The sequence below is a fragment of the Sorex fumeus genome, unplaced genomic scaffold (assembly GCF_029834395.1).
Source record: "Sorex fumeus unplaced genomic scaffold, SorFum_2.1 ptg000063l, whole genome shotgun sequence".
In the NCBI taxonomy this organism is placed as follows: Eukaryota; Metazoa; Chordata; class Mammalia; order Eulipotyphla; family Soricidae; genus Sorex; species Sorex fumeus.
In genome coordinates, this window is record NW_026606120.1 from 49,499,169 (window position 1) to 49,527,071 (window position 27,903).

A 27,903-nucleotide genomic window follows, 5' to 3' on the forward strand; every position below is an offset into this window, starting at 1 on the left:
GTAGCTGGTCTGGACAGGGCAGTAGAGAACCATTACCCTAAACTGCTATGTGACACAGCTCTTTTTCTGCAAAGTCTATTTGTAAGTTCACTACCAAACTTAAGAGTCCTAAAACCAAAACACTGATCTTCTTACCCCTGATTATTCACAAAAAATATTTAATTTTTGACTTTATTTACAAAATTTTAAATCTGGGGTTGAAGAGACAGGGCAGGTACATGCCTTGCATACTGGTAACCCTGCATCAGTCCTTGGCACAGTCAGGGTGGCCAGGGTAATCCTTCACACAGCTGGGGCCTTACCAAACTACACCGTATCCTTGTTCTTCCCACACTCATCCACCAAGTTGGCCAAAATCACTAGGAGAGGTTCCTGGGATTCCTAAGCACCCCTACCCACAGCTTTTTGTTTTAAATGTTTTCAAATCAGACTGGAGATGTGGCTCTGTGGCACTGTAGGCCTCAAAAGTTCAGTAAGGTCTTAGGTTCAATCTCTGGCAAATGCAGTAAGAAAAATTTTTTTAAATCATTCCCAATTATTTGGGAATGTGAGCAAATGAGTCTAAATCACTAAAAATGTAAAAGTAGTCTCAGGACAATACTATTACATTAATATTTAGGGAGGAATAATCCATTTGCAAATAGGCAGGTTCATTACAACTGAACCAAAGCATGTATCATCCTCACCAACAGTTCAGTAATAAGAGAAAATAAGTCTTCAGACAAACAACACATTTAAAATCTCAGCCTACATTTGAAAACTTCATAAACCATCAGACTGGAACAGGGAACAGGGTTACATTAATCTCTTCTTGTTTTAAACAATTTTAGAAGCTATTCAACATCTGAAGTCCTAAAGCAAGTTGTCTACTTACTTAGAGTAAGCAGACTCTACTTACTCACAAATTATGCCACAATGCTTTACAAATATTAATGCAAATTTATAATAGAAATTTAGAAAACAGAGCATTTTATAAATAGGAAACCAAGACTCAGAAAATTTAAATAACCTTATCAAGATCTTAGGGTTGTTGGCAGCAAAAGGGAGTGGGAGGGGAGACAAGAAACTAGTTTCCTAATTAGTTTACCTCTATTACCCTGTCATTATAAAAACAAGACAACGGTCTTCCCTGGGTTCAGCTCACGACACTAAACACAAAAATCTTTCCAATGGGACCCGGGAGATAGGTCAAAGGGCTGGAGCACATACTTTGCATGCATTTTAGTGTTTTAGACTCATTTGCTCACTTTCCCAAATAATTGGGAATGTTCCAGGTTCAATCCCTTGCACCACACATGGTTTCCTGATCATTACCAGGAATAAACCCCGAAGCAGCAATCATGACCAATGGCTGACATCCTTATACACATTCCCTCTACCAAAACCACAATAACGAATAATATTAACATAGTTTCTTTTAAACATTCTTTTCAGATTGCCCGAGTATCAAATTTTTCTAATGTCTCTTGAACAGGGAACTTTAGAACTACCAACTAGGTCAATGGACGAACTGTCACATGCTTATTGACAGTATTAGAACTGTTGCCTCCAGCAATCTCTATATTATCCCTAAGCAATAACAGGATCAGCAAGGAAATAATTGTTGATCTGCATCAGATGATCCAATCAACAAACAATTCACTGGAACATTTTGGATGTTCAGGGAACCATAAGTAAAACCCAAATATAATCTTACAATAAATAGCTTCTCAAGCCAGAGAGTACAGGGATTAAGGTGATTGCTTACATGCCAGAGATTAGAACTCCCTCAGCAAACAGTGGGGAGTAGTCCCCAGCACTCCACTGTGTAAAACCCTCTTCTCCAAAAATAAAAAATAAAAAAAAATCATCTACCAATGGCCAATGGCTTCTTTCATCTGGTTTTATGAACCCAAAAAAGTTTCTCTGGCCTTGACAATCTCCATCAAGGAAATCAAATACTAAGCAAATTAGGGATATATACAGTAAATAGTTAATTCCTGAACTGCTAGGGAATCAACAAATTTAGTAAAAACCAAGTAATTCAACTGTATGACACAGAAGTCAGGGAAAACTTTAATGTTCCAAGTTGCAAAGATAATAGCTATTCCATTAATCCATAACAGGAGTAAATAAATGAACATTTATTTCTACAGCTGTCAGTGCAATTGAGGGTAAATATCCGGAACTTAGATCCAAACATACTCCACTTAAAGCATTTTGCAAATATTCTTCTTCTTGCATAGCATACAAAAGAAAATTATATATTGGCCCCCATCTCTTTTAGGACATGTACCAGTGATACTAATTAGTGGTTAAAAACATTGCATAAACAGGCTGAAGAGATAGGACAGTGGGCCAAGCATTTCTCCTGCACATGGCCAATCCTGGGTTTGATCCCCAACACTAAATATGGTTCCCTCACAGCACCAGGAGTGATCTATGAGCACAGAGCCAGGAGTAAGCCCTAAGCACTGCCAGGTGTGCACCAGTGCCCCCTTATCCCCCTGCACCCCCCCCAACAAAAGTTTAAAAGTTGCATATAAATTTGAGGAATATGGTTGTTTTTAGCTTATTTAAAAAGGTGATTCTAAGTCTTTCTAAAAGATATTTTTAGGGGAAGGTGGTGAGGGGGAGTCTGCTAAACCCCCGGACTTACACCAAGTGGTGCTGAGGGCACGAAAGGCATGAGCATGGCTGACACCAGAAACTGAACTCAGGGCCTCAAGTATGTAAGGATGTACTTCATCACTGTAAGCTATTCCCCTGACCCTAAGCTCTTTATTTAATTTTTAAAACTTATCTCTTTCATTTTGTGGTACAAGGGATTGAACTCAGGGCCCCACACATATAAGACAATGGCTCTACCACTGACTTACATCCCTGATCCAAAAATATTTGACTTTGTTCTTCTAAGCAGATATGTACTACTATAACCTGAAAATTTCTTCTCAAGAATAAAAATTTTTTCCTGTTGTGCTTTTTGTTTTATTTTGGGGTTCTGAATATAATTTGGATAAAACACAGTCAGGAGCCTAAGTACAAAATGACTTCCAATGTGACAGAATATGCAGCTTCATCCCAAAGAAACCAGTCTAGTATCATTAGGTTGTACATCTTTTATTATCTACCTCTCTTTGCTTTACTTTATGACCATGACCCTATGTTTTTAAAAGTTTGTTTGGAGTTAAAGTTAACAATATAGATTTCCACATTTCTAGTTTCACGCAGATGCTTTGTTATGTCTACAAGAGCAACCATTTCCTTTTGATAGTGCAAGCTCTGCTTCTTCAAAGCTCTTCTCACAAAGTATATATCCCAAAGAATCCAGCTGTGGCTGTTAATATCAATACTACAGACTCCTAACTTGTAAAGCATAGTTAATAATAATAATGAGCACTTTATATTACTACTCTTTCCAAAGGAATCAACTTCAAGATTTCCCAAAATATATCCTAAAAGAATTATCCATTTTTCCAGACTACTTTTGCTATTTGAGGAACATGAGGACCAGAGAAAAAACATCAGAAAAAAATGATGCCTCTAATTTTCTCAACTAAGATGAGCAAACTAGGCAATCTCTGCCATGCATAAGGATTTACACTGAATAATTTTTCTTAAAATCATATGTATTTCTGCTACCTCACTGGAATCTTTAGCAATTCTTTTTTTTTTCATCCCAACACAAGTAAAATGAATTTCCAGCAAAGCCAAACTTTGAAAATAAGTATGTCCTTCATTTCTCACATTTTGAGAAAAAAAATCAATTTCCTTCTTACAATATAAACTGTAACTTTTTCAAAAATAATGCAGTTGAGTAGAAAGAATATCTACCAAGTCTGTACCAATGTGTATGGTTTACTTGTATTTATTATGTGTTGCTTGCTTTATTTACTTAATTTCATTGTAGAGGCCATACTTGGCAATGCATGGAGGTCATGAAATTTGGGGAATCAAACTCAGGACTTTACATAATTCATGTGATCTACTCTACTCTACCACTTGAATCATATTCCCAGCTCTTGTTTACTTTGTGAGGGGAACAGGGCCTCACAAGTGTGTTCAGAGAGCCACTTCTGATGATTCTCAGCCAACCAGGTCAGTGGCTCAATGAGAAGTCCTATGGATACAGTGCAGTGCAGGCTCTGCAGTGCTGGGAATTGCCTGGTTTACCCCAGCCATGCTCAGGGGCCTAGAGCACTATGTCCCATAATGATCAAGAGAGCTGTGGTGCCAGACATCAAGCTAGGGTCAGCCCACATGCAAGGCATGCGTCTCAACCCCTGTACTATTCCCCCCTGCCCCAATTTGTTCTCAACTGAGACTAGAGCATAATCCTGGTTCAATACTCAGCTTATCTCTCTGGCATATACCACAATGGGCACTCTATGGTATTTAAAGTTATGAGCCCCATAGCAGCCTGCATGTTGATTCACCTGGTAATTCTAACTATGAAGCCACTTAATTACTAAAACAGCTAACATTGAGAATGAGAGAGAGAGAGAGAGAGAGAGAGAGAGAGAGAGAAAGCAGAGGTTAAGGTGCTTGCCTTACACCACAGCTGGTTTTATTCTCAGGACTGTAGCTGGTTCCCTGAATACCACCAAGAGTGCCCTCAGAGCCAGAAACAGAAGTAAGCTTTGAGTACCTCCAAATAGAGTCCCAAAAACTAAATGAAGAAAATAGCTAGCATTTATTATGTCATTAGTTTGTGCTAGACAATGTACTCATTGATGTAAGGATTTCCTCATTTAATCCTCATACTATATCCATGATAAGTGCTACTATTATCCTTTTTTTTGGCGGGTGTGGGGGGTGGTAGTGGCACCTGGCTGTGATCAGGGTTTACTCCTGGCTCTGTTTTCGGGGATCACTCTTGGTGGGGGTACTCAGGAGACACTATGTGGTACTGAGAACCAAACTCAAGTCAGCTGCATGCAGGAAAGTGCCTTGCCCACTGCTGTATATCTCCCGCCCCTATCCTTATTTTGTAGATGAGGAACGTACGGGGTTAAATAGTTTACCAAGATCACAAAGAACTAGTAAGTTTCACTACAGTTAAAGATATTAAATAAAAGTAACCTGTAGAATAATAAAATCCAAAGTTCTCCAACTTGGAGTACAAAGGCAACAAACCAAATGAATCCCAAATCCTTTGATCATTCAATTAATCAGGTAAGAAACCAAAACAATAATTTTATAATGTAGAAACTTTTCCCAGACACACTTTCATCAAAGGGGCCATATGTGCCATTAATTCAGTCTATTACATTTCCCTTAGCAAAAGTCAAAATTGCCTGATCTTCAAACCCCTTTCCTGGAGTCAAATTTCTCCAACTTTTCTAAGTATACATTTTATAGCTCCCGGAACCTTATGTTATAATGGCCTCTGCCCCCAAACTGTTACATCTTTAAACATAGTATCCTTTCCTGTGGCAAATGTGAGTTGGGTTAAAGTTCTGGTTTTGCATTATGAAAATGTCCAAGTGAGCCTTGAGCCTTGACATCTGATAAAGAAGATCAAATTATATATGATTCTCTGATAACATGAACAATATTCTTGGCAAATGAGTGTACCTCAGGGCCAAACTCATGATCATATTACCAGGTATACTGGAATCCTTACTCTGAGATAAAACACCCCAGCAGGTAATTGTTAATGAAACCTTAATTGAACTGTCAAAGCACCATCTTTACCAGCAACCTAACAGGTAATTCACTGCTTTTACACAACTGTCCGATGCTGATAAGTCATTTCACTGGTTAAATTCAGCAGAAAGATAAATCAAGCTTGGCAAACTAGACTGTTCAACAGTAAATCTGAATGGTGAAATGCTGCATCACTTCTGCGTTAGTCTCTTTCTTTGACTACGTGGAAGTACGATTTCCCTTCAAAATTTCCAGTCACTGACTGCACGTCAAGAAAAAAAGAAATGAAAGCAAGCACACTCTTATACTGTGCCCAAAGAGGGATATTTGTGAAAATGCCTTAAACTTATTTGAATGCAAGAGAATTTTATAATGTCCAAGTAGTGACATGATACTTTGAATCAAATGATCGATCACTGTGAGAATATTTTTAAGTTTTATTTTAATAATTTTAGCAAATAGCTGTTTGAGATTCATTAGGTGCTTTCTAAATTAAAAGGAATATTTCTAATTCAGTTACTTGAAAAAACTTAGGTTCACCGTAGTTACAGCCAGGTATGACCTCGAAACAAAACAAAATACACTAGTATAATTTCACTCCTCAAACCTCCAGTTTTCAGAGTCTTATGGAGTTAGTTTAATATAGTAGTTAAATTCCAAATAGAGAAGCTGGAGGGTTGAGCACATGCTTTGTATGCAGGAGGCCCAGTTGGTGCCCCTGCATGGTTCCCCAAGCACTGCCAGGAGTGACCTCCAAGGTACAGAGCTGGGATCATGAGCCCTAGAGCACCGTGAGGTGTGGCCCAAAAACCAAAAACACAAAACAACAAATCCCAATATAATGAACAATCAGAAAATAAGTCATCAGTATGTAAATACAAAAATAGAAAAACATTTGCATACTAAAACACACACCTGGAACTCTTCCCTTTTTTATATACCAAATTGTTTTTCACCTGTAAGAGCTGATTAAAGAAAAACAAAAAAACACGCCTTGCCACTAACTCGGAAAAACCTGGTTAAAGAACAAAGCCAGACCTGACCAGAAGGATCAAGTAACCAAGCTGCAAAGATGCCCACAGCACCATTAGGATCTGAGAAGGAAAAAAAAAAGTCACCAGTCCTTACCCTCAGGGGGCTTACAAACATGGCCATTAGACAAGAGAAACACAGAACAACTGGTATATAATAGAGGGCAGCATACAGAAAGAGTACATTTAATAGATAACAGACGGTAGAAGGGGTCAATTAACAATATAGAATAGATACAAATCAAACACATGCAAAGATTTTCTTTACCTGGGTCATTCAGGATACCCACTACTAGGAGAGTAGAGGAATAATTCAACAAGTCGAGTACTTGCTTAACATACAGAAGGTCCGGGATTGATCCCTGGCATCACATGGTCCCACAAGCAACCCACAAGTATAAGATCCTGTTGCACCACCAGGTGAGACCCCAAAACAACAAAACAAGCAATCAAAAACTACAGAATACCCACTACTAGAATGTTCATGGTGTGAGATGTTCTAAGAACTCCAGTGCCTCTCCTCCCTCCCCTTCACTTTCTCCCCGGCACCAACTTGAAGTTAAAACTTCTACAACTCATAAAACCATCTGTAGAAAGTAGGAAAGCGGCACCTTTTGAATACTGTCAAGAATGCAAAAATCTGTTTCCCTTTCAGAATCTTCAGTTCTTAACAAAGCACTAAGATGAAACAGAGCATGCAGATCTCAGAAAATCTAAACAAATTAGCAATCAATGTCAAACTCTAAAGCAAGGTATAACCGTCTTCCTGTCCCCCCAAAGCTTTGAAATCCTTAAGGGTTAGGCAAGGAATGGAAGCTCACAGTATAATCCCCAAGGATAGGCTCTGGAAGAGAAGAGAGCAGGAACAGACAAGTCCCTGAGCAGAGCCACTACAGAGGCACCATTACTCCACTACTCTCCTGAAAGAATCCCACACACCTTCGAGAAAAGCAGCACTGCAGCAGCAACTGCCTTGCAGAGCTGTCTGAGAAACTGTGGACTCTACTACTTTAAAAAAAAAACAAAAAAGAGGGAGGTGGGCCAAACTCCTTAGTAGGCTATATTATAAAGTCTGAAATATAATGTTATTCATATTAACTTCAGACACTGAAGTAAAGACAAAAGGAGACATTTACTGGGCTAGTTTCAAGGAATATATTTTCCCATGGTGACGGGGGCTTTTCTGGTGATTAACAAAAATCTATTTTTGAATGCACTGAAAACATCAATTCATCTATCCACACCAGAATACTTCGTCCTTGGAAAAAGAACTCAATTCACTCTAGTTCTGAAAGGAATAGAACCTTGCAATGGTATGTTCATTATACACATACTGATTTTTCCTAGGAAGGGAAAGGAGACCAAAATGTAGCAATTATGCTGATAGACTTTTAAAAACTATCCCAGCACTAGAGAAAGTAGAGCAGTTTCCCCGTATTTTTGAAAGTAAACGTCCTGCTAGAGCAACAAACCAAAGGATTACAGCAACTTAAGAGGCACTAAATGACACTAAAACATTACACCAAATGTGGGCCACTGCCTAACTACAGTCTACTGACCTCATTTGTGGGACTCATGTGTGAGGCTATATTTAATGCACTCTTATCAAAAGGCTAAGGCTACATACTTCCCAACTGTAGCTTTCCAGTTTAAAATAAACCACTCAAGCAATGACTTAACTCATTCAACTATGAACCCTAACTTCCTTCTGGGGATTAAAATCACACATTCAGGAATGAAAAGACAGAAAGTGGCTCAAGTAGTTATGCCAAGAATATACCTACGACAAGGCAATTAAAAAGAACTGAGTGGGGAGATTGGGGGAGGGCAGTTGTGACATTTGCTGCAATCGGGCAACTAATGTAAAGGAAATCAACTGAGACAGCCAAGGTCTCGGTAGGAATAAGCATTTCATCCTCTCATCTGTTGAATCCAAATTCCAGGGGCTTGCCTTGGTTCCAAACCTGAAGTTCTGCAGCCAGCAAGCCCAAGTGTGTTGCTCACCAGAAGAGATGCCACCCCCAAATTTGCCATGTCTCCGAAGCCCACTCATTCAGGCTTCTTCCCCATGTATGTACAAACGGGTACTGCCTACAGTTGAGTTGAGACGCTTGCTCCACTTTGCGTCCACGTGGAGAAAACCAGGAGGGCCGAATGGCCCAACGAGAAGGCCGCCATGAGAAGGAACCAGCAGTTGGCTCTTTCTTTTGATACTCACCAGACAACACCAAAGGCGCCATATCCAATGGGTCTATCCGGCTCTATGTCCAGCTGCTGTTGTGGATGATGCGAGTGCTGATGATGGTGCGCCTTCACTGTAGCAGCTGCAGCAGCCTGTACCTGAGCTGGGGCTGCTGCAGCTGGTCCAGGAGCCTGACCCGGTGCCGGTGATGGGAAATATGGCTGTTGCTGCCCAGGGTTTAACATGGCTGCAGCTGCGGCCGCTGCTGCAGCCGCCGCAGCTGCCGAAGAGGTATGCTGCTGTACTGGGTGCACGGCAGCGGCCGAGCCGGGGTGCAGATGGTGCTGAGGGTGGTGGTGATGGTGCAGGTGAGGAGGAGGCAGGTGTGGAAGGTGGTGGTGATGGTGGTGGTGGTGACCTGCTGCTGCCGCAGATGCACCGCCATTGTAAGCCGCCATCATTTTTGCGTTGGCTCTTGCGCCACAAAGAGACATTCAAGAAAATGCCCTTTGATTTTGGAAAGCAAACTGGGTCAAGCTGTCATTTGGCCATTTAAAAAAAATGGAGGAAAAAAAACCACTCACTCCACCTCCAAAAAACATAGAGCGGACAGGGCTTTAGGTCTTCATCAGTCAATCCGAAGAAGTGAGGGGATCTTGGTGGGTAGTTTGGGGTGAGCGTGTATGGCCAGGAGTGGGTTGCCAACAAAAGAAAAGGAAAAGGAAAAAGAAAAGAAAAAGGGACAAGGGACCCGTTCCCCCCAGGATTCCTGCCACAAGTGGGTACTAAAACTCCATCCTTAATTGGGGGGAGGCTCCAACTTCGAAGGTGGGAATGAAGGCCAACCCTCCCGACCCCCTGAACTCCACGCACGCAAAGGATCAGGTAACACGCCACCCTGGGAATCTTGCAAGAGGGTGGACTCAGCTACCCCTTCCATCCCCACATCCTTTTCTAAACCCCTACCACCTCCTCAAAAAATACAACTGGAACGAGTCTCACCGCCCCGAACTCACAGGCTGGGGGGAAATTTTCAGGGAAACCAGCTTCCCCCCCCCTCGACTGCTCAGGCCTTCCTACATCTCCCCCTACTCCTAGCCAGACAGGCCTGCAGGGAGGGGGGGGTTACTAAACTTTGCAGAACAGGAAAGAGCCAGGGACGGAGGCAGCGGGGAGAGAGTGAGCCGAGGGGGCGGCAGGGCAGAGCAGAGAGGAGAAAGAGGACCCGGGCAAAGTGAAGGGAAGGAGGTGCGGAGAGAATGAAAGAGAGGTGGGCAGCACTCGGACGCCCAGGCAGAGGGAACCGCCCCGGGATGAGGTGAGGGTCCCGGGGCCAGAGAACAGAAGCCCGGGGAGGCGGGCGGGGTGCAGTCGGAAGCGGGCTGACTCCTACCCCCGCCGCCGGCTGCTTCTGCTCAGGAGGGTTGGGGGGGGAGAGCGGGTGGGTCCCCCCGTGCGACGGCCCCCGCAGGGCTCAAGGCTGCTCCGTCTCCCCCCCCTCCCCCCCACCCGGCTTCCGTGACCGCAGCCGCTTTCTCCTCAGCCGCTGCGGCCGCTTTCTTCTCAGCCGCCGCCTCCTCAGCCGCCGGTGCCGCCGCGGCCGGACTCACCTCCCCTAGCAAAGCCGGATAGAGCGGAGCCAGCGGCGGACACGCGCAACCAGCCGCCGAGGCCCCGCCCCCGCCTCACACTGACCGGCTGCCCTAGCCAATCCACGCCCACCTGTCCGTGTCCGCCTCCAATCCTGGACCGGGAGCTTCAGACAGGCGCACTGTTCGGCCAGTGGCAACAAGGTGTGGGTCTCCTGGGGAAATCCCGCCCCGGATTCGGGATGGGCAGATGGAGAGGCCAATCAAAAGACAGGATTGTGCCTGACCGACAAGGCTGAAAGCGAATTAAAAATCAAAGATCTCCGTGACATTTTCTTTCGCCTCTCTCCTCTTTTCTTTTTCTTCTTTTATTTTTTTGGCAGGAGCAGGAAGCTGCGTGCTAATCCCGCCTGCAAAAGCTGGAAGAGAGGGGTGGAATTTTAGACCCAATCATGACCAGGGGACCAAGAACAGAACAACCAATCCTTGGGTTGAAGATGAAGTGGGTTGGGACTGGGGTCAGATAGACACTTGACTTAACAAATTGAAAGAAAGATTGATTTTTGATCCCACCTTTTAGATGTCCTATAGGTCAGGATTGTGGAGCATTCACTGTCAAATCAGCGACGACCGCGCTAGGGGGCGGGGCCTAACAGAGGGGGTGGGGCCTAAAAAGAAAGGGGCGGGTTCAAATGAAGAAGGCGGGGTCTAAATCATCCAGGTCCATTGATAAGAGTACCATGCCTATTTTAAGTCATAGAGTGTGTCGAAGTGCCGGTAGGGGAGCGGAAAAAGAAATGAGAAGTTGTAACAAGACAATCACAGAAGAAGCTGTAGATTTTGACAGTTCGTAGCCTATGGATGGTTCTCCATGGCAATTTCTGTTTTGGGTAAAAAGGAATTATTTCCACTATTCACAACTCCACTCGCCACAGTCTTTAAACATTAAAAACAAAAATAGTTACCACAAAGAGTGTAATTTTATTCCATGTTTTCTATGTCAGGTAAATTCCAGTCGCCAAAGTCTTACTAAAACATTTCTCCTTGCCATAATCACTTTGTGAATTTACTTTTCTTGTAAAACATGAAGCAGTGAATTTGGAACCCTTTCCTTATTAAAACTATATCAGAACTCTGGACATTATTTTTTTCTGAATATTATCTTTGATTCCTTCTTTGCCTGCACACTTCTCCCCTTCAAAACAATCATCAAGTCTTACTTTAATTACTGTGTTTTAAATTTATTCCCCTTCCTTTTTCTTTTTATTGATATCTCAATGACCAGGTCAAACAAACTTGGTTGTAGTGTGCACGCACTTGATGTGTTGCTTGCACCCTTGGTTGCATGCAGAAGGTCACACACTTTGTTGTGTTACCAGGGATCCCAAATGGCAACAATGCCAGGAGTCAAACTGTTAGCCACACAGTTATAAGGAGAACTCTATCACTACGCTATGCCCAGGGCTTAATCATCAAGTCTAGAACACTCTGTTGCTTGAGGACCATACGCAGAGGAAGGGAAAGGACTAATTCTCTCTTTGAGGTAATTTCTGACTGTGATGTAAGACTATGTAGTCCCAGCGATAGAACACAAGGCTTCTTGCATGCGAAGCAGGAACTCAGCCCATTGTACTATCTCCATGATCTATAAGCAATTTTAAATACTTAAAAATATCCCCTTATCCCAGTCTCCACAGAATGATCCAAATTTACACCACAAGCATTGTCAATACGTCTTCAATACTTGACTACACAGTAACCTTCTTTTATTCCTCCTCTGTAATTGCCTCCTTCTCATAGCAATCTTGAAAAACTACTTGAAAAAACTACTTGAAAAAAAAAAAGCCTACCCTAGAATGAAGTCAGTTAGACTTGTTCTGCTGGGTTCCTGTCTTCCTCAAATGTAGTATCTTTCACCTCCACCTTCAAACATTCTGAACTTCTTTTAGTTCCTCAAATGGTTTGTCTTCAAGTTATCTTCTACCCCAAGCACTCTCCACCCACCCTCCACTCTTCTATCTTATCAACTAGGATGTTCCCATCTTCACTAAATTTCACTTTTTCCTCTCTTTCTGGAAAGCTTTCCGTAAACCTGTTGGTAGCATATTTGCTGTTTATCTATATCCATACACTGACTCCCTGATAGCAATGAGAACTCTGTGTTTTCTTTGTTTTCTGAGTATCACCAAGACAGAATGTTGGTATGTTCTACTCTTTGTCATGCACTTGGTTAAAGACAGCTGAAGACGCTTAAGATTTGTGCAACTCACTGAGTGCAATAGCAGCAGCTACAAATCCACGATCCTGCTGTTCTCTAGCTCAGTGACTTAGGCTCAGCAGTTTAACTAACTGATCTGAGTTTCAGTTGCCTCAGAAAATGAAAATTATGGGAACCTCACAAAGTTGAGATAAGAAATGAGGTGGGCTAGAGCAATAGCACAGCGGGTAGGGCATTTGCCTTGCACATGGCCGACCCGGGTTCGATTCCCAGCATCCCATATGGTCCCCTGAGCACCGTCAGGAGTAATTCCTGAGTGCGGAGCCAGGAGTAACCCCTGGGCATTTCTGGGTGTGACCCCCCAAAAAAAGAATGAAATGAGGTGATGTATTTAAAAAATTATTATCAAATAGTAAAAGTTAAATGTAGGTTCCTCTCCCCATCCACTTCTTCACAAAATATGGGATGTCCTTCCAACTTCCCAAAATGCATCAGTCTTCTACAATATATAGTTTCCTAGAAGCATATTATAAAAGCACAGTCTCACATCAGAATCTATTGAGTCAGAATCTCTTGGGGGATGGGAGACTAGAAATCTGTCTAACCACTCATTATTTAAAATTTTGGAATTCTCAGAGCACGAGGCTGTTTTATTATTATTACTTTTTTAACATTTTTGTTTAATCACTGTGAGATAGACCCTTACAGACATCTCATACTGTTCATAACACGCAATACAAAATAAATTACCTAGCACCTCTTGTGAGGCAGGCTTGAGTCGTAGTGGAAAATTTCAAAATAATGGTGATGAGAAGGTGGAATGGTGGTGGTTTTGGTGCTGAAATATTGAATGTAATCAATTATTGTGAACAACTTTATGAAAATAAAATTTAAAAATTAAAAAAAATCTGTTTAACCAGCATTCCAGATGATTCACATATTAGACTTTAAGAAGCAAGGACTGAGTCATCTTTAACGCAGTTTACTTTTCAGCACCTCAGTACATGTGGTCTCAATCAATAAATCCCATCCACCAGAAAATAATTGCACATTGACAGTTGTTTATTCCTGCCAAACATATTTGTTGAGTACTAAAAAAATCTAGACACCAAAATAGCCTCAACAATGGGGGTGGAGAGATCTGTGAATGAACAAGATCTCTGCCCTCCAGGAGTTCGATGTATGGCGCAAAAGTTTCTAAAATAGTGTATGCCCACTCCAGGTCGTCCAAAGATAAGTCATTAAGTGCCAGAAAAGAGTTAGCCCACTATCTATTTCTATTTTTTAATTTTATCTTTTTCCCAAAATAATGTCTATCTAGGGAACCAGGTATATGATTCTAGTGGTAGAGTACAGACCTTGGTTGAGTGAGGCCCAATCAAATTCCCAGCACCTGCAGTCTGGCTATGGTCCCCAAACAACCACCATCACAATAACAGCAACCAAATGAACAGTTGTCGGTGATTATAATGTGCATTATAGGGAACAGAATGATAGTCCAGTGGGGAGGGTATTTGCCTTACACATGGCTGACCCAGGTTCGATCCTTGGCATCCCATATGGTCGTCCTGTATGGTTACCCCAAGCACTGTCGGGGTAATTCCTGAGTGCATGAGCGTTGCTGGGTGTGACCCAAAAAGCAAAAAATAAAAATAAAATATAATGTACATTATATTCAGGATAGGGGCTGGAGTGATAGCATAGCGGGTAGAGCTTTTGCCTTGCACGCTGTCAACATGGCCAACCTGAGTTCGATTCCTCTGCCCCTCTTGGAGAGCCTGGCAAGCTATCGAGAGTATCTTGCCCGCAGGGCAAAGCCTGGCAAGCTACCTGTGACGTATTTGATATGCCAAACACAGTAACAAGTCTCACAATGTTACTTGGCCCGCTTGAGTAAATCAATGAACAACGGGAGGACAGTGACATATTCAGGATAGTGAACTCGTATAAAATTTATAAATAAGTGAAAATACATTAATTGGTGATTTATGCTAAAAATGTGCTAAGAACTTTGGTAAATTATTTCTTAATGCTAGTGTTCATGATTGAGCCCAATTTTGTTCAATAGAAATATTAGCTCACATATGAATTTGAAATGTTCTAAAAGTCACATTAAGAAGTTCAAAGAGGGGTCAGAGCAATAGTTTGGTGGGTAGGGCACTTGCTTTGCACACAGTCAACCCTGGTTTAATCTCCAGCACTGAGTATGATTTCCTGAGTCCACCAAGAGTGATCCCTGAGCATAGAGCCAGGAATAAGCCCTGAGCACCACCAGGGGTGGTCCAAAACCCAAAGCAAACAAACAAACCAAAAAAATAATAATAATTCAAGGAATATCCTTACACACACCCTCAAATATATGATCATATAATCTTTGATAAGGGAGCAAGAAATGTGAAGTGGAGCAAGAAAAGCCTCTTTAACAAATGGTACTGGCAAAACTGGACAGCTACATGCAAAAAAAATGGGCTCAGGCCTCTACCTAACACCATGAACAAGTCAGATCGAAGAGGATTAAAGACATCAACATCAGACCAGAATACATAAGGTACATTGAAGAAAAGGTCGGCAAAACCCTCTAGGACATTGAAGCTAAAGGTATCTTCAAGGATGAAATGCCATTGACCAAGCCAAGTGAAAAAAGAGATAAGCAAACAGGACTATCTTAAACTAAGAAGCTTCTGCACCTCAAAAGAAACAGTGACCAAAATACAAAGACAGCCTACAGAATAGGAAAGAATACTCACCCAATACTTCTCTGATAAGGGGTTAATATTAAGGATATACAAGGCATTGGTTGAACTCTACAAGAAAACATCCAATCCCATCAGAAAATGGGGCAATGAAATAAACAGAAACTTTCTCATAGAAGGAATCTGAATGGCCAAAAGGCACATTAAAAAATGCTCTTCAGCCGGGAGTGTGGGGGCGACTAAAACCTCATGGGAAGGGGGGCGTTTCGCTCCGCCCTTCACGCCCTACCGAGGCCACCAGTTGCCCCCCACGAGCGGCTCTCCAGCACGGCCACGACTCCAGAACACAGAAACCAATTTCTTAACTATCTGACTTTCAGTAGAAATACTTCCAGGGTCAATAAGTAAAATAGCAGAAATCCAAAACCAACATTTAATTCTTGAACCCAGCTGGAGAAAGCAAATCACTTCACAATGCTTTTTCAGCATGTCTGATTTGGGGGGGGGGGGGTAAACTCTAAATAATAGTGGTGAATCTTTTATTGAAACAATCTAATCAAAGCGGATAGAGTGTTAACTAGAATTCATCTGCCTCACAGGGACGGGGAGGGGTGGGGGGTGGGGTTTTATTGGGGTTCTTCATGGGAAAAAATAAGTATTGGTAAAGGGAAATGTGTTTGATATTTGCATGACTGAGACATAAACCTGAAAGCTTTGTAACCTTTCCCACAGTGATTCAATAAAAAAAAAAAAAATGCTCTTCATCACTAATCATCAGAGAGATACAGATTAAAACAATGATGAGATATCATCTCATACCACAGAGACTGGCACACATCCAAAAGAACAAAAGCAACCGGTGTTTGTGTGGATGTGGGGAGAAAGGGACTCTCCTTCACTGTTGGTGGGAATGCTGACTGGTTCAGCCTTTTTAGAGAACAATATGGATGTTTCTCAAAAAACTAGAAATTGAGCTCCCATTTGACCCAGCAATACTACTTCTGGGAATATATACTAGAGATGCAAAAAAGTACAGTAGAAATGAGATCTGCATTTGTATGTTTATTGCGGCACTATTTACAATAGCCAGATCTGGAAAACACCTGAGTGCCCGAGAACAGATGACTGGTTAAAGAAACTTTGGCATATCTACACAATGGAATACTGTGCAGCTGTTAGAAAAGATGAAACCATGAAATTTGCATATAAGTGGATCAACATGGAGAGTATCATGCTAAGCGAAAGAGTCAGAAACAACAGGATAGACACAGAATGACTGTACCCATTTGTGGAATATAAAGTAACATAATAGGAGAATAATGCCAAAGGATAGTAGAGATAAGGACCAGGAAGATAACTCCATGGCTTGGAAGCTTATCTCATGTGCTGGGGGAAAACGCAGGTGGGATGGAAAAGAAACCACTAAGTAAATGATGTTTGGAGTGATCACTTGGGATGGTAGATGTGTGCTGAAAGTAGATTATGGACCAAACATGATGGCGGCTTAGTGCCTATATTGCAAACCATAACACCCAAAAGGAGAGATAGAGTAAGACGGAATATGTCTACCACAGAGGCAGGGGGTGGGGTGGGAAGGGTGGGGGTGGCGGGAGAGACACTGGGAACATTGGTGGTGTAGAATGGGCACTGGTGGAGGGATTGGTACTCGAACATTGTTTGATTGAAACGTAATCACGAAAGTCTGTAACTGTCTCTCACGGTGATTCATTAAAATAAAAAAAAATTCAAGAAAGGGGATCAGAGAGATAGTACTGCAGGTAAGGCATGCAGTACTTGTATGCAGTCAACCTAGGTTCCATCTCCTGCACCAGATATGCTCCCCCGAGCACTGCAGAAGTGATCCCTGAACACAGAGTCAGGAATAAATCCTGAATACTGCTTGTTGTGACCCTAACCCATCCCTTCTCCCACAAAAGTTCAAAAAAGCTGGGGAGACAGAATTGGTTAGGTGGTTAAACATTGCATGTCAGCTGACAGTAAACCTCTGTGTGACCCAAAAACTAAGAAATATATATTAATGCATCATAATTCACAATTGTATTAAAATTAATGTATTAGGTATGCACACCTACCTCATGCCAACATCCTTCTAGGCTAAGTTACTTTAAGTATATTCAAATATATTTTCTTTACTTAAATCTATCCAAAATATTGTTGTTTTAAAATTTTAATCAACATAAAAAGGACTTTTTGTATCTATTTCTTTGCCATGTCTTCAAATTCTGAGTATATTTTATCTATACGGGCTGGAGCGATAACACAGCGGGTAGGGCATTTGCTTTGTACGCAGCCAACATGGCCAACCCAAGTTTGATTCCTCCACCCCTCTCGGAGAGCCCAGCAAGCTACCTAGACTATCTCGCCCACACGGCAAAGCCTGGCAAGCTACCCGTGAAGTATTCGATATGCCAAACACAGTAACAACGAGTCTCAAAATGGAGACATTACTGGGCCCACTCGAGTAAATCAATGAATAACGGGAGGACAGTGACAGTGACAGATTTTATCTATATAGTGCATCTTCACTGATTTTAGAATTTCATTTCCCTCAGTCCCTCTAGTCACATGTCAAATGCTCATTGGCTTCATGTATTATTAGATAGTGGCTACTGTACTATTAGATAGCACAGATCTAGAACATGGCTTTAAATCCCTGTTCTTCCCTTCCCAGTCTAGGATCTGGAGCAAGTTTCTCATTCTATCTTAGAATGTCCTTGTTTGTAATAGAGAAGCTCTGACTTCTCCAGTTCTGTGATCATTCAAATAGGTCATTACTGAAAGCACATATTCTGGGGCCAGCCTGGCTCCCCAACAGAGGCACTAAGGAGTTTGGTATTGCAACCCAAGGATATTGTCCTGTGAATCAGATGAGAATACACTTTGGGCACTGCTCAGTTCATGTCTCCAACATATCATCCACATGGAATTGATCCTGACAACCACCGAACCCTCCTTAAACACATCACTAGACAGTACAATATCCGGTCCTTTCCATTCCTTTCCATTTTCAGGAGCTGAGCTCGATGAACAAGAAGTCGGAAGTGAGTCAGCAGGATAGCACTTAGTGCCTAAAAAAGCAAGCAGGACATCAGAATGCATAAGCAGGAATAGAATGTGCAGGAAGTGGGAGGTGATCTTCCCTTTCTTCCAAGAACTGGCTCGCCCATGAGTTGTCTGCAGAGACTTTGTAGAACTTGAACCAGCTCTGGGGGGGATTAAAAGACTCCAAAGGGAGCAACTGGCTTTCAAAAATTGAATGCCCAACACAAGTTATCTCTGGTGGTAAATCATCATTACAGGGACCAGGGGGAAAGCTCAAAAGCTGAAGTGCATGGCTTGCATGCAGGTTCAGTCCCACCAATACTGCCTTAAGTGTCCCTGACTCCCCACCTGCACACACACACACACACACACACACACACACACACACACACACTTAATACTACATTCTGTTTTGCGAATGAAGGAGACACAGGAAGGCAATGTAACTTATCAAATCTCATAGAATTAGGGAGTGGCCAGCAACATAATTTCCACTGCTTCCCACAGCTGCAGGAATGGACCTGCGAAGTGGTAATGCTGAGGCTCCAGGAAAGAATAGGAAGAAAATTCTTCGGTTTTCAAGTCTGGCAGCCAAGGTCCTTCTCACTGGGGCATGAACCTTCTAAACTTGTTTTTTTCCCTTTAAGCTCTGTGGCTTGCAAACTTGTTAACATGGGGTTTCATGCGTAAAGCTTTCCAACATCACACCCTCCACCAGAGAACCCTCTTTCCTCCACCGTTGTCCTGGTATCCCCTTCTCATCCCACCCCCTCTCTCATGGTAAGCTTCCTACTGAAGACAAGTTCTCAATTTCTATTGTCTTTGGATGTTAATTATTCCCCACTATGTTTTTTTATCCTGCTTATGAGAGAGATCATTCTGTGTCTGTCCCTCACCTTCTGACCAACTTCACTCAGCATGATACTCTCCAGATCATCCACATAGTAGCAAATTGAAAGGTTTCATTTATAAAGCTGAGTAGAAGTCTACTGTGAATATGTATCATAGTTTCTTTATCCAGTCATCTGTTTTGGGGCACTTGGGTTTTTGCAGATTTTAGCTGTTGTGGAAAGTGCTACAATGAATATAGGAATATAAATATCTTTTCTGAATTGAGTTTTTAGTCCTTGGGGTAGATGGCCAGAAGTGGAATTGCTGGGTCATGTGGAAGCTCGATGCCTAGTTTTCTGAGAAGTGTTCATATTGTTTTCCTAAAGAAAGTGGACCAGTGAACAGTCTCCCCAGAAGTGAATGAGGATTCTCCTCCCACCCCCAAATCCATGCCAATAGTGGTTGTTTTTGTTCTTTGTGATGTGTGCCACTCTCATTGTTATGAGATGATATCTCATTGTTGTTTTGGTTTGCATTTCCCTGATGATAAAAGATGCAGAGCATTTTTTTGTATACCTTCTGGTAATTTTATGTGTTGTTTGAGGAAGTTTCCATTCATCTCTCCTCCCCATTTTTTTGGTGGGATTGGTTGTGTATTCTCTTATAAAGTTCTCTCAGTACTTTATGTATCTTGGGTATCAACCCTTTATTAGATGAGTGGTGGGCAAATATTCTCTTGTCTGTGGAGTATCTTCTTATTACTGATCTTCATTTCTTTTGCAGTGCAGTAGTTTCTTAGTTTGATGCAATGCATTTGTTTATCTTTGCTACCACTTGCTTGGCAAATCATTGAAGACACCTCTACCTTATTGAATGACATAGTCATTCAATAATGGTAGCTTCCTTCCCTAATTCTATGTAGTATTATTATTTAATTAATTATTGTTGTTGTTGTTTTGGGCCACACCTGGCCATGCTCAGGGGTTACTCCTAGCTCTGCACTCAGGAATTATTCCTGAAAGTGCTCGGGAGACTATATGGGATGCTGAGGATCAAACTTGGTTCAGCTGTGTGCAAGGCAAACGTCCTACCTGCTGTACTACCATTCTGGCCCTGCTCTTCTTCTTGGGGGATTGGGGGCAACAAGACATGATACTTAAATATTTTTGTTTGTTTCTTTCTTTCTTTTGGGGTTACACCCAGAGATGCTCAGGGGTTCCTCCTGGCTCTGCACTCAGGAATTACTCCTGGTGGTGCTTTGGGGACCATATGGGATGCTGGGAATCGAACCCAGGTTGACCGTGTGCAAGGCAAATGCCTTACACACTGTACTACCGCTCCAGCCCAAATCTTGATAAATTGCAAGTTTCTTTCTCCAATGTCTCTCGTCTGTTTTCCTATGCTACTTCTGGTCCTCCACCAGCCTTGTGATGGGACTGTCATTGTTAGAGTAAATTGGAAATTTTTCTCCTGCAAAGCAAGACTCCATGAGAACCCATATCATCAGCAGAAAGTTGTCTGGTGGGCAAGTTCTCAGAGCTGGGAAGCAGGGAATGAGGGTATAGAAAGGAGACTGATGGAAGAGTGAAAGAAGTCATTTTGTCAGTGTGATTGCCTGGCTGGAAATTCCTGGTGTTTCTGCAAAGACTGATGAGTTCCTGCTCCAGTAATATCACAACTCTTGTATTAAACTGCCCTTGGTTCGATCAGATGGCAATTTCTTCCTTCCTTCCTTCCTTCCTTCCTTCCTTCCTTCCTTCCTCCCTTCCTTCCTTCTTTTTTTTGTGGGGAGGGGGTAGGGGGTTTGGACCATACCCACCAGTGCTCAGGTCTTACTCCTTGCTCTGTATTCAGTGGGGATCACTCATGGTAGTGCTCAGGGGACCATGTGCAGTGCTGGAGATTGACTGGATTTGTAGCATATAAGGCAAGCAACTTACCTGCTATAGTTATTCTCCTGCCCTTGGTTCTTAAGCTATAGTAAACTTTGTTTATCCAGACATTGCATTTTAAACTTACTTTTAAAAGCCCAAATAAATTCACAAATAAATTATTTTACAATAAAACTCCAAGTTCTGGGGTCAGAAAGATAGTACAGTGGGTTGGGCCTGGCATACAGATGACCCAAATTCAATCCCCAGCACCCCATATGGTGCCCTGAGAACTTCCAGGAATAATACCTGAGTACAGAGCCAGGAGTAACCCCTGAGAATTACTGGGTGTCACCCAAAAACAGAACAAACAAACAACAACAAAAAATCCCAAAATTCCAAGTTGGCTATTTAGTAAATTTCTCCTCTGACTATCAGTCCTATTCTGTATGGTTGCAGAAGGATAACAGTGGTAATTATCAGCTAACTTTGCATTCTAAGTAGTCTGTTTCATGTGTATGTACACATACCTGTGTACACATTTAGAAACACGTGGTTTTATTTTTGAGTTCTTAAAATACATGCTCTTATACTATGCATTAAGTTTTTATAACATGCTTTTTTTAGTTAACAATATGTTGTAATCATCTTTCTATAATGATCTCCTAATCAGCTTTGTGCTTTCAAAATACTGAATTCAAAAGGAGACCTGAGACAAGGATGCAATGCCAGTATAGAAAGTGATCCTGGAAAATGCTGATAAAAAAGAGAGGAAGTGACACAGGAAGGGAGCCACTAAAGGATGTTTTTATCAAACAAATCATAATCAGAGCTCCATTCCACCAGACAACTCTGGGAGCCAACATACAACAGAAGAGCCAAACACCTCTGCCCATAGCGAGTAGACACAGTTATCTGCCAATTCTTCATCTACTGTTGGTTGAGGACTGCTTTGGAGAGATATTAAATCCCTGGTACTTGTGCTCAGTTATGCACGGGGCAGAGAGGGCTCAGATCAAGAAAGTCCTGAGTCGAGCAGAGCAGTTGGGAGCAGTTGGAAATCTGCCAGTATACCAAGACCTGGCAGATTCCATATAATAAGTGGTTCCAGATTCTATCATATTCCAGGTTCTATAATATTCTGCTACACAACATTCATTCATTTTCTACTGTAGTTGCTTACATTTTTTAAACTTTCACACACACACAAATTTTAATGGGCACTGCCACCTATGACTTCTCACATACACACACACACACATACACACACACACACACACACACACTTTTTAGGTAGGGTTTGAGTTTGAAATGTTCATTGTTTTATCCTGGCTCTTTGAAGTCAGGGATTATTTCTAGTGGAACTTGGGGGACCTTATGCAGTTCTGGGGATTGAATTTGGGTCAGCTAAATGCAGGGCAAGAGCCTTACCTATTGTACTAACTCTCCTGCACCATTAAAAACATTTCTTTTGGACCACATCTGGTGGTGCTCAGGGTTTACTATTGACTCTGGGCTCAAGGATCACTCCTGGTGAGCTCAGGGAACCGTATGGGGTGCCAGGAATTGAACTCGGGTTGACCATGTTTAAGACAAGCACCTTAACCACTGCACTACTGCTCCAGACCCTCTGCCCACATTTTCTAGGAATATTGCCTCCACAAATGGGCTTCTTTATGCAATGGTTCTCACTAGTTTTGCTGTCCCAGGCTAGGGAATGCCTACTGTGATCCACTCTGCGACCCTTGCCATCTCTTAGTAATAGACTTCATCATGACATTTATAATGTCTGCTCAAGTTTCACACTATTTTTTAAAAGGGCGTATAGTTTATAAGAAGGTCAAATCCCATTGATTTCTGACAACTCCATGGGTTTCTGCAATCTGTAATATTCAATTAGATACTTCCCTTTGCTGAGTATATTTTCCGTAATTATTCCCAGCTAAGACTAACATGTTGTCCCAACCACTGCAAAAACAAATGCATGGTATCCAAAGGATGCCTAATTATATCACATTCACTGTGTATAGTAGCATATCTGAAAAGAATTATTTGGTTCCAATTCAGGTGTATAGAGAAACTTTATTATTAGCCCACACACATGTCTTCTTAGATATCAAATTCTCTAGCTCAGAACACAGCAGGAGTTCAGGATACTAGGGTAAAAAAATGTTTAAAATAATATTATAGCTCCCAGAGTAGTGATTCAAAATGCCAGTCCCAGAGCAAGAGCCTGATGAAGTATTTTACACAGAATCTCTGTACAACAAGAACTAGAAAGATCATTTGTGAATTCTTCATAAAGCTAAATATATTATTCTGAGATTCTACTCTCCTAACTTTTGGGTGTGAAAATGTCCCTACCTTGTTCTTTCTGTGACAAGGACTATTACCCTTACATGGTAAGATAAATTAGCAAGCTTATCTTAATCTACCTCATACAACCAACTTAAAATAAGTTACTGGCCTGGGAAACAGCAGCATACAATTTCTAGAAGAACCTCAATATACCTATATTTGTGTCCTGGTAACAAATTAACTCTTACCATATTCCTTTGGGCAACTCTGGACTTGCTTTAAATTACTTCAGAATTTCAATCCCTATTATCCTCCAATCGGGGGGACTGGCCCCCATAACAGAACTTCACAAGACAGCAGAGATCCTGTGAGGTGCAGTGGGCTGAGAGCAGCCTCTCCTGACCTGAAAAAGAGTATAACAATCCATTTTGTGGCTCTAGACCGGAAGATGTATCAGACAATATGAAAAAGTATCAAGAGACTAGAGTAGTAGCACATTTGGTAGGTGTTTACCTTGCATGTGGCCAACCCAGGTTCGATGCCCAGTATCTCATATGGTTCCTGAGCACTACCAGAAGTGATTTTTGAGTGCAGAGCCAGGAATAATCCCTGATGTGGCCAAAAAACAAAAAAGAAAAAGTATTGAGATGAAAAACACTAAGAGAAAGGGCTCACGTCAACGCAAGGGATGTTTGAGGGAGGCCTCATGGGGTTTGTGGGAAGCCTGATAGAATCCCGAGTGAAGAGAAGCTCAGCCAACTTGGCTAAGGCTTAACCTTAGAAGCCTGGTTTCCATAGCTGCTAAGTGGAAATCATCCTTCTGCCTTGTCTCTCTGGAGTGTTTGCTTGTGGACTGAATGATAATGGATAAGGGAGTGCTTTGCAAACTTCTGCATCCCTGACAAATTTGAGCGATGACTCTTTCAATTGGTTGACAATTGAAAAGGCAATATTTCTAGACACATGACATAGCTGCAGGCAATCTTCACTGAGAAGATCAGGTGGAAATGTACATGGCCGGTACATGGCTAAGTACTATCAGAAAAAGTTATCACCAAATAAATCTGTACTATCTTCTTTGTGTTATCATGTAACTAGGCATGTAACTAGAGAGACTCAGCTCTGGCAAGATACTGGATGCAAAGTGGGGTCTGAGATGAACCACGGGTAGCTGAGGTTTGTATCAGCGGCTTGTGTCCATGTTCTACATAAACTTCTCAGACCATATTTGCACCAACTGATAATGCTGGTGTAAATCCAGATGCTGGTTCCTTTGAAGACCCATCTTGGTACAAGCAGATTTTTTCAAACAAAAATAGAACATTTTAATTTCCCAAAGTCCATGTTGTTATAATATATTCATCACAGGTAATCCTTCAATTGTAAAGTTATCATTTATTAAGAACTATCTTTGCAAGAGGTCTATTTTAAGTGCTTTAACATATTATACCATTTTATTCTCCTAACAACCTTACCAAAAAGGCACTGTCATTATCTCCATTTTCAAGATGAAGAAACTAAAGTTTAGAGCACTAAGTACTTTCCCAAAAGTTGTGCTTTTATTTAGGGACAGGAAATGGATTTGGACAGGCAGTCAGATTCCAGATTTAACCTATACAGCATATCTATTTTTATTAAGCACATTCTCTATTGCAGGCACCAGACCAGTTAGCTACAATGATTCATAAAACCAAATCCATGCTCTTGAAAAACATTCATTCTAGGTGGGGGTTTGGGGACTGGTGAATAGTGGCATAGATAATTACAACACAACATGCAAAGTATGACAATAGCTAGAGTTCTCTCTCCTCTAATTTATTTGTCTCCAAAGCATGCCTATTGCCATCTAACAAGCTACGTATTTGCTTATTCTTTATCTTTCTTGGTATATTAAAATTATAAATTCCACGTGGTCAAAATTTTGCTTTGTTTACTTTGCAATCCCAGGCTGGAGAGAAGCTCCTGGAAGGTCAATTTATAGAGAAGATGCCTTCAAGCACAGGAGTGGAGTTGAAATGGAAATGGACAAGAAATGTCACAAAATATCGCGAGCGTTCTCGGTGATCTAGACTGACAAGATCTTTGTGGAATGAAACGTGCTAAAAGCTTCAGGAAGAAGAAAGCACAGCAGCTAGAACTTAGGCAGAAAAGCTGCCGTTTAAATACCATGGAGTTATTCATTTATTCTGGTTTGGGGGCTATACCTGATGGTTCTCAGGGTTTACTACTGACTCGGTGCACAGGGATCACTCCTGTTGGGGCTCAGGTACCATAGGTGGTGTCAAGGTTCAAATCTGGGTTGACTGTGTTTAAGACAAGCACCCTACTTGTCATACTAGTCTCCGGCCCCACCCTACAGTTATTTGGTGGGGGAGTTGGCATACCCTAAATTGGGGCTCTCAGTGTTTGAGACACTTTCTCAAGTTATTCTGGGTAAGTCAAGACACAAAATCTAGCATTCGGGCCTGGAGTGATAGCACAGCAGGTAGGGCATTTGCCTTGATGTGGCTGAGCTGGGTTTGATTCCCAGGATCCCATATGGTCCCATGAACACCACCGGGAGTAATTCCTGAGTGCAGAGCCAGGAGTAACCCCTGTGCATTGCCAGGTGGTGACCCAAAAAGCAAAGTAAAAAAAAAAATCTAGTGTTCTAGGGTTAGACTCTAAGCGCATGAAGGACATTGATCACTTGATCACTTGATTTGCTTGAGCAGGCGCCAGTAACGTCTCCATTTGTCCGTGTCGCGTGCTAGTGTAGCCCAATGACATCTGTTTGTTCTAGGAACACAAAGAGCCTCAAACCAATCGTTCATGATCTTGATGAAGAAGTCTGACCATCTGGTAGGTGGGCGGCCACACGGTCTTTTGACATTCCGTGGAATCCAGTCGGTAACAGCTATAGTCCAGCTGTTGTCTCTAAATCTCATTACGTGACCAGCCCATCTGATTTTTGACACCTTGGCAAACAAGAGAGCATCCCTGATTCTTGATCATCTACAGAGGTTGGAACTCCGGATTCTTTCTCTCATTTGAGTGAAACGTGATACTCCAAGCATAGCTCTTTCAATTCCTCTTTGGGAGACCTGAATAGCATTCTCATCCTGTTTGCTTAGGGCCCAGGTCTCTGAGGCATATGTTAATGTAGGAAGAACAGTGGAATTAAAGAGATGTGCCCAGAGCGGGAGGTTCTTCGACCTCTTAGCTATTTCTTTGACGATCTTGAAGGCGTTCCAAGCCACTCTCTTCCTCCTGTGCAGTTCGGCTACCAGGTCATTTGTCATGTTGACTTCTTGACCTAGGTATACATAATTGTTGAATTTGGAGATGGTCGTTCCATTGAGAGTGAATGGCATGTCAGGAATGAGGCTGTTTCTCATAAACATGGTCTTTGTAAGATTCAGCTGTAGTCTGACCTTTCCACACTCACGGTTGAAGTCGGCCAGCATTTGAGGGACATTAACTGTCCCTAAGTAAGTTGGGGCCCTCCTTAGGCCCCAGTTTCTTGATTTGCAAAAAAAGAGGGACATAGCTAAGTTCTCTGCTAAAAGTTTTGGTAGACTAAATTTGCCCTCCTCATATCAAAGGACTATGGTTGGGCTTTAAGTCATACTCAACTCCATTTCTCAATGACACAACAGCGGCCAATTTCAACAAGGCTATGTGTGGACATCAAATAACAGGCACCGGTTCATCTCAGGTGTGACTCAAAAGGATAGATAGAACGGCAAGGACAAATCCAACCTGGTCCTGCACAGGGACTAAAATGCATCCTTTCTAAGTGGCCCAAATCTTTTCATTCTCTTTGAATCATATTTTTTGCTTTATTGTTTTTTGGGGTCACACCTGGTGATATTCAGTGGTTATTCCTGACTCTGCACTCAGGAATAACTATGGGAGTGCCCAGAGGTCCATGTGGGATGCTGGGAATTGAACCAGGGTCAGTCGCGTACAGGACAAATGACCTATCCACTGTACTATCGCTCCAGACCTCATGATTTGTCAACTTTTAATATTTGAAACAAATACAAATATTGTAAAGATTGTGCAGAGTCCCTGTGTACTCCCTCAGTCCCATTCCCCTATTGCTAACATCTTACATTACTAAGGTATTTTTGTTACAAGAACTAATATTGGGACTGCAATGAACTAACCTCTACCCTTGCTCTGATTTCATCAGTTTTTCTGCTAATGTTCTCTTTCTGTCCTGGGATTGCATCCAGCCTACTTGATTACTTGGAGGAATTATTTTTCCTGAGCCTCCTCCTGTACAGGAGAGTTTCTCAGATTTTTCTTATTCTTAAGGACTTTGAAAAATCTGAGAGACACTGCTATTTTTTAGAATGCTTTTCATGATTATGCTGGAACTCTGGGTTTTGGGGTCAGAAACCCATAGAAATCCAGAGCCATTCTCATCACATCATCATAAAGGCATGTACCAGATAAAACAGAATGACTTATCACTGTTGATGTTGACCTTGGCCACTCTGTATTTGCCCAAT

General features: G+C 41.9%; 1 protein-coding gene across 1 annotated transcript in view; it reads right to left on the reverse strand.

Moving 5' to 3' along the window:
• NLK (nemo like kinase) overlaps window positions 1-10,609 on the reverse strand; it is a 149,035-nt gene extending 138,426 nt beyond the window's left edge. The window contains exon 1 of the mRNA XM_056126866.1: window positions 8,878-10,609. Within this exon, the coding sequence (XP_055982841.1) occupies window positions 8,878-9,335 (458 nt within the window). The 5' untranslated portion in view covers window positions 9,336-10,609. The remainder of the gene's footprint in view (window positions 1-8,877) is intronic.
• Window positions 10,610-27,903: the final 17,294 nt, after the last annotated feature.